Source organism: Hydractinia symbiolongicarpus, chromosome 4, assembly GCF_029227915.1.
Source record: "Hydractinia symbiolongicarpus strain clone_291-10 chromosome 4, HSymV2.1, whole genome shotgun sequence".
NCBI classification, from domain to species: Eukaryota; Metazoa; Cnidaria; class Hydrozoa; order Anthoathecata; family Hydractiniidae; genus Hydractinia; species Hydractinia symbiolongicarpus.
Genome location: NC_079878.1, coordinates 13,840,320 through 13,847,907, shown reverse-complemented (window position 1 = coordinate 13,847,907; position 7,588 = coordinate 13,840,320). Strand labels below are relative to the sequence as shown.

The window sequence follows — 7,588 nt, the reverse complement described above, 5'->3', positions numbered from 1 at the left end:
GAATTCCGTCAAATTAAATTTCCGCCATTTTTTTTTATCCCTTCAAATTTATTTCACCTAAACAAACGATACTGATTTTCAGATTTAAAACATTTTTGGATACAACTTACTGTTCGTGCAAAATAATTTAATAGCTCGTTTAGAAATGTAACTTCAAAAAAACCAAAAAAAAAACCAAAAAAAAAAAACCATCAGTTTTACTGAAATCGTTGAAAAACATCATTCACCAAAAGAAAGGTACTCCACCACATTGAGGCACACAAGACAGAAATCACATCGCTGACAAACATAAACAGAGTTGACGTGCAAATAAAGAGTTTGCAAAATTGCATAACATTAGAGAAGAACAAACTTTATTTTTTCCCTTCAATATGTTATCAAAAACCCTAAAAATATCCTAGTATGAAAATTAGTTGTCAAAAATCTAAATTTAGTCCTAAAATACCCAATAGGTTCATCCTAAGTTGTTGCCATTACGGTTACCTTAAATTTATTTTATCATGTGGCGTCGCCGTTGCTAGAGCGATAAATAGACAGACAGATAAATAGATATAAACATTGAAACTTCGTGTGGCGTGTATACAAAGGAGTAGGCAACCTCTGTTTTGCTCTTGTTAAAAAAATGTAATTAAATTATACTATCGAAATGTAAACTATAAAACTTGGCCACAACCTAACATGATGCATAAAGATTCATACGTGACTGTATTTTTTACAAGAAAAGATAATTCTATGTGTGTTACGGTTTTTACTAGTAAAATATGTTTTACAACAATTAACAATAAACCGAAAAAATATAACCAAAAATGCTTAGTTATGTTATTTGCTATAAACATATTGAGGGGAACAACAAGACGAGGTGTGTGTATAACACAATTCGTCGTCTTCCTCTAGCTCTGTTAGAATTATTCGTCGTTTGTAGCAGAAATATGACCTACAACTTTCTTCCTCGCAAGAGTAACGTTACAAAATTGGATGTTTTTACTAAAACAATGGTGATTACTTTCGTTTTTAAATGCAAATCGCGACCACCGTGGAGAGAAAAATATCAAGATATTCAAAATTTTGAAGCGTTATTTAACAATTCAAGATATTAATTACGTTATAACTAAGATATTACTACGTTCTTGAATCAAAATGTTTAAAATAATTTTGACGCTGTTCCTCTTCAACAATAGTGCACAAGTTACCAAACATCTTACAATACAATTCCAACAGGTTTCGGCATTTACGGGCCAAGGCCATTTCCTGCGCCTGTTTCATGCGATATCTACACTTCATGGGTTTCATCGGAGAAGAAATCGTGTGGGGGAGACTTTTCCGGTACATATTTATCATTTGGTGTGTTTTGTTTACGCTGCATCAAGTGCCACTTGACAAAACCAGCTACCAGAATTAAAACACCAACAACAACAACAATACTAACCGCTATAATCACAACAGACGTATTATCGTCGCCATCTTCTCCTGCTGAATTGTCTTTACCTGCCGTCGTTGTTGTTGTTGCAGCAGCGGTTGTTGTTGCTTCTTCAGGGTAGCATCGTCCTTCATAACCGCAATATGTCTTTTTCTCGTCCTGCCACAGCGAGCCGTTTCTGTATCTATAACACCATTCGCACCCAAGTCGTTGACACGTTAGAAAAGCGCTAAACACAATTGTCATTTCAATATAATCTGACAGAAGAAAAACTGCGTGATTATTCAGCGCTGTTTTCATAAAGGTTAGACGATAAAAAACACTGTGAGGAATTTGACACCTTTATTTGTTCGAATAGCTGAACAGGGTGGGGGAGGGGAGGCACTTCGTACATAACCTGTTTTTTTTCTTGAAACACCGGTTTTTCAGCGTAAACTCGCTACTCGTGATACCATTTTGAATCAGACAGTAAACTAACAGTGTTACATAGACTAGCAGGTAAAATAAAATTATTTACGCCCTTTCCGTGTTAGGGTCATGCATTTTGAACTTGTCAATGTTAACAAACGGGTTTAGAATCTTAGGAGGTTATTTAATTAGATCCAAAACCTTAAAGCTTGCTTCGCACTAGGGGTTTAAGTGAGTTTAATACATTTTAACACTAAAATCAGTGAAAAAAGGGAGAATTAAACGACATCGTGTTTTTATGTTCTGATATGGATGAGTACATGGCTGAGCAAAGATAAGTCAAAATGCGTCTGCAACAATCACAAAAGTAGATGGTTCTGTCGTAAAAATGAAAATTTGCAAGTGTCTGATGCTAAGATTTCCTATTTTATTTTTTTTATTTTTTGGGATTTATGCCTTTTTAAGTTCTGTGTCCAGGATACAGAAACCGGGCGTTCTTGTATTTATCTGCCGCTCATGATAGTAAAAGTTAAAAGCATCAACATAGCCTTGTTGTTCGGGTGTATGTAGTTTTTTTATTACTGAATACATTTTTCACATAAAAAGTGTTACAACTACGTACCATTTTTTATACCCATCAATAATAATTTATGTCATCCTTCAAGCTACTGGCAAAACACGTAACCAAAGTAAAAATCCCGCGCAAAGGTCTATTAATATAAATACTTTAAATTCATCATCATAATCAGTTACTTCTGAAAAGGCTCCGCCAAATCTCTCTAACGTTTTCCTGCGCTGTTGTCATAACGCAGAGCGTTGTTGAGTTTAAAGGGGATAAGAAACGATTCAATAAGCTCAATCCTCGCAGAACTGCATGTAATAAATGGACCACTAAAAAGGTCAGAGTGCAAGAAATTATTCACACTTTAGAATCATACAGACGTGTAGACAACCTGTTTATGAATAATTAATTTTTTATGTAAATTTGCTTATTCTTATTTTTATTTTCTAAAAACATAAAAAAATTTCTTCAGTATTCTTTTTGGTGGTAAAATAAGTTAGGGTTTGTAAAATAAAATAAGAACTCGAAAGTTTCAGTAACTCTACAGTTTATTTTTGATGAGGGAACAGAGACAACACAAGACGCTGTATTTGTAAAAAATGTTATGTTACTAGCTTTAAGAAGGTAATTAATACCTCTAAAAAGATTTGTTGTCATTGTCATTGTGAAGTCATTGTTGTTGCTTAGACTGGATTTACCTATATTATAATACCCGTATACGTCCGTCCGTCCGTCCGTCTGTCTGTCACGCGAAATGGTAGCTTAGCTGCGCAGCTAGCGAGACGCACGCAATGCGGTATAAAAAGGACGGGCGAACCCGTGGATTTTTCCCCGGCTAGCGACTAGTGTACAATAAAGCTACATGTTTCTATGCAAAATTTCGAAGGATATAGCTAGCCAGCTAGTTCAAAAGGTTTAAAGTTTATTTTAAGGTAAGTACTTATATTAAATAAATCAAGGATATCCAAATAATGTAGGTAACTTTTCTGTCATTTTCAGTTATATTTAAATGCCTAATATAATATTTAAGATGATTTAAGTTGCTGTTTTTGTCTTTAGTGATTATAAACTTTTTTTACCACCGTTAGCTCGACTTTCGTGTAAGTCACTAAAGTCAAAAACCAACAGCTGTTTCGTATACCCTTGAAATTGAGTTTATGCCGCAAATTTTAAACTCATGGAATGTATACACTAAAAAAAACCCTGGTAAAAACGCCTAAACTCACTTAAAACCCTGGTGCGACCCAAGTGATATTAATTTTATGACTATCTCTGCCCAATATTCCGATTTCTCTGGATTAAACACCTGTCACAGTACCGCCTGTGTAGCCTACCGACTGCAGAGCATTGGCCAAGCGATTTTGTTTAAAAATGTGAGAATTGGTATACAAATTTTGAAAGGGACAGCAGCACTTACTCAGATTTGTGGCACTTGGGATCTAAACAGTCCGGTATATTGAGCTTCTGAACTTCCTTCCTCCATGTTGTCGTGTATAAGTTTTCAGTGATATTGATTTGCACAACTGGCGGCTCACAGACTAATGATGATTCCCTAAAAATATAGATTGAAACACATTCATTCATTTATGTAACTTCATCTAACCATCTAACCATAATGATCAACCAAAACATTAATTCTTTTGCATCGATTCTTTAAGCAGTGTGTAGAATAAATTACCACAATCCAAATAAAATTTTTATGACCATGTCAAATTATCAAGTTTGATTAGTTTAAGAGTTGAACAAGGACCCAAAGTGGTTAAAAAAACAAAGCAATTTACGAAATTAATAAGTACGAAATCATACTACAACTGTAGGAGAAATGATTAAAATACAAATATTAGAGATCCACTTTAATATCTCGCCAAATTTAGAAAAAAAACTGCATTGGGAGACACCATCCTTTTTTTGTTTCCAATGCAAAATTTTATTAAAAATGGAGACGACCCCAGGCAGTAAATTGATCTGGAAAACAACAAAGGACATATTCTACAAGTAAAAAGATAACAGCACATGTGCAAATGAGGTATATTTAAAATGGGGTCAAAATAATAGGGAGTTTACCATGAACAAAGCAGACGGTTTTAATAAATCACCCCTTTTTCAGAGAGTAAATTAATTTAGATATAAAACAAAGAAAAAGGTCTCTAAATTTCTGTCAACTTACAATGATGGTAATCCTTTAAAGCAGTGTTTGTATTGATAGCATGGACATTCGCAAATTGTCAGATCAGACATCTTGGTATCGTTGCATGTTTTTGCCAAATCCTAGAACACAAGTAATTAGATGTAATACTTGCTTGTTTAGTGAGAGAAACGTTTAAATAAATTCGATCCAAAACTTTTGAAAAACATTTAGAATATTTAGAAAACACAAGGCACTATTTTAGCAAAATTTAGAAAGTTAATGTGAAAACTTAAAAATAGTTTAGGCATTTACACCCGTATAATGGCTGCTGAAATTATTTCGTGCTGAACATGCGCGACCCGCGTGCATGTTTAGCACGAAATAATAACGATTGGTCCTTTGGCTATTCTCTATGATGATGACCGTGTGTGCGCGAAGTCGAAATCGTGCTACGGAAGGTACAAAATATTTATGCATGAAATAGCAATAACATTGGCTGACAAGAAGGCTCTATGATAATAACCGTACTCTCAATCACAGGACCCATGGAAGAACAGAAATTTATATGTATTGTATATATATGTATTGTGCATTTTACTACTTTTTGAATGGCTATCCTGTATAAATGTTCGTGATAGATAAATAAATAAATAAATAAATTAGCAGCAGAATTGCTACTTCGTAACAAGCATGCACAAAAGAGCAAAGCGAAGGATATATACAGCGGGTGAAAATCTTAGGACTGGGTACGACAGACTAACCCGTAGATATTTCGACAGGCTAATAACTATATTCTTCTTCATTAATACCCATATTTTGTTGTTCTTTTGTCTGCAAAAAAAATGCGTACTGTGGACATACAAATTGGCAGCGACAATATATTTTATTGATTTGTACCAACGAGTGAATTTCTGTGGTGGGTCAAAGATGGTAGCTGTAACTAGTGATGGGCTTGCTGTTTTGTGTGTTCAAAATGGTCGCACGGCAATTTCAGATTTCCAGCAGAGTAATTTTACTTCGTGCTAACAGGCCGAAATATTTATACATGTGGATAATGCGATGCGAGGATTGAAACATTTTTCTTAGTGTAGTTGGATAAAACTTGAATTTACAAAGTGTTTCTCTAATTAACTATTGTTCGTAGGTGAAAACCTCCAATCACAAAATAAAAAGATGTAATAGACTGCATATGTAATACGACATCAGGAATGTGGGATTCTACTACAAAATAATTGTACCTGCGGACAAGAGCATTTTATATCTTTTAAGGATTCGCCGGTGCATGCTTTTCTAATTTTTAGGACGAGAATATTCATGTGGTTAATCGGCACCAGCTCATAATTGGGACAATCATCTGTACTTTCTTGTGTTACAGTGTTGGTCAGGTGAGCGAGCTGAAGTATATAATAAAAAAGAAAATTAACAATACGCCAGATATGAAAAAAAAACAACTAAAAACTAAACTGAAATATTGTTCCTAATTTTCTTCACAAATCTGAAATAGATTTATTTTACCGTGTAAAACCATTCAATGTGAGCTGTAGGTGATTTTTGGGTATAATATGTTCTGTGGTAACCAAGACAAAATTTCTTGATCATGTGTCCATTTTGAATAAGATGCTTTGCTGTGGGACTTTCCTAAAGAATAAACTTAGCAAATTAAGTTTCAATCGTACATTTTTAAATGTTTTTATGCATCCGATCTGAAGAACATGTCATTTTCTTCAACTTTGTAAGAATAAAAACAGCTTTCTTATCAATAAAACCAGAGCTCGATAAGTCGAAAACAATCTTTCATCTCTGGAGCATAAATTATAATTGTTAGGGAGATATAAATGGAAGTTAAAAAAGTTTTAAATACTTAGATTGATTTTGTTAAAAGGACGACAACACCAACAAGGATGATACTATGACCAATCCAAATTACTATTATTATTATTTTTGAAATAATTTACCCAGGATAGTTTTGAGGGTTTTGCGAAGGGGCTACTAGTACGCTGTCGCTGTCATTTAAGCTACGTAAGTCGTGCAAGCACAGCAGTTGCTCAACTAGACAACCGCCTAAGATATCAATCCTATTCTCATGCTAAACTTTAAGCCAAAAGGATCGATTCACACTGTTATAGTCTCTGGCATGACTCGGCCGGGGTTTGAACCCAAGACCTCCCGCGATGGAAGCAAACGCTCTACCGCGCGTCTACTAGTCGGTAACTGAGCTTGCCTTCTACAGGTTGTTATTTTCTGGTGTGAGATTATTTTAGAAAAATAATAAAAATGAAATCACCTTCTCTATGATGTGAGTTTTTGCTGGTTTATCTGTTTTTAAAAAATCATCATGATATATCATATATCCCATTTCGTTTAATACCACACATGAATAGCTAATCAGAAAAACAAAAATAGAGTTGTTATATCACAGCATCCACGATTTTTATATAAACATATTACTAGGAAATCAACGATTGTTATATTCAAGTATTTTTTAACAAACTATTATGATTTAATTTTTATTTCCAAGGCTACTTTTAAGTCTTTTGCTTAATTTTCGCCATATTGAGGTTCCTTAATACACAGACAAGTATTTCAAGGTAGCTACAATTAAGTTTTTTTTTTTAAATCGACGGTGATAGTTGAACGTAGAATAAAGAATTCTACAAAAAATTTTGGTTTTTACAACATTTAGTCCCAAATTAGACCAATGAAAGCCTTCGCGTCAATAACAGATATTGGTTAAGTAAAACCAAAGAGAGGTAAAATCGGTACTTACGCCGAATTTTTCTTTCTGCACTCTGGAACTAATTTACCAAGTAATGACTGTACATATGAAACGGACATGTCAATACTTATGACCCCAGCAAAAACGTTTTTCGATTTTGTAGCTCTAAAACAAATGTGGAATATAAAATAATTATGTCAAGTCGTTACTCTGAACGTACGTCTAACAATCTTTCCTTCTGATGCCTTTTCGTACCTTGCTAAAACAGCTTACATCTTCATACTAAAACATCATTTATTTTTTGATTGCTACACATGTTACACTGTTTCCTTGCAAAAACATTTTACATTTTTCTCT

The 7,588-nt window shown here is 34.0% G+C and overlaps 1 protein-coding gene across 1 annotated transcript in view; it reads right to left on the bottom strand.

Moving 5' to 3' along the window:
• Window positions 1-280: 280 nt before the first annotated feature.
• Window positions 281-7,588, bottom strand: part of LOC130641427 (VWFA and cache domain-containing protein 1-like) — a 40,292-nt gene continuing 32,984 nt past the window's right edge. Inside the window, exons 19-25 of the mRNA XM_057448229.1 lie at window positions 7,283-7,396; window positions 6,800-6,896; window positions 6,031-6,153; window positions 5,754-5,909; window positions 4,555-4,655; window positions 3,805-3,939; window positions 281-1,646 (exon numbers count right to left, since the gene is read on the bottom strand). Of these exons, the coding sequence (XP_057304212.1) occupies window positions 1,271-1,646; window positions 3,805-3,939; window positions 4,555-4,655; window positions 5,754-5,909; window positions 6,031-6,153; window positions 6,800-6,896; window positions 7,283-7,396 (1,102 nt within the window). The 3' untranslated portion in view covers window positions 281-1,270. The remainder of the gene's footprint in view (window positions 1,647-3,804; window positions 3,940-4,554; window positions 4,656-5,753; window positions 5,910-6,030; window positions 6,154-6,799; window positions 6,897-7,282; window positions 7,397-7,588) is intronic.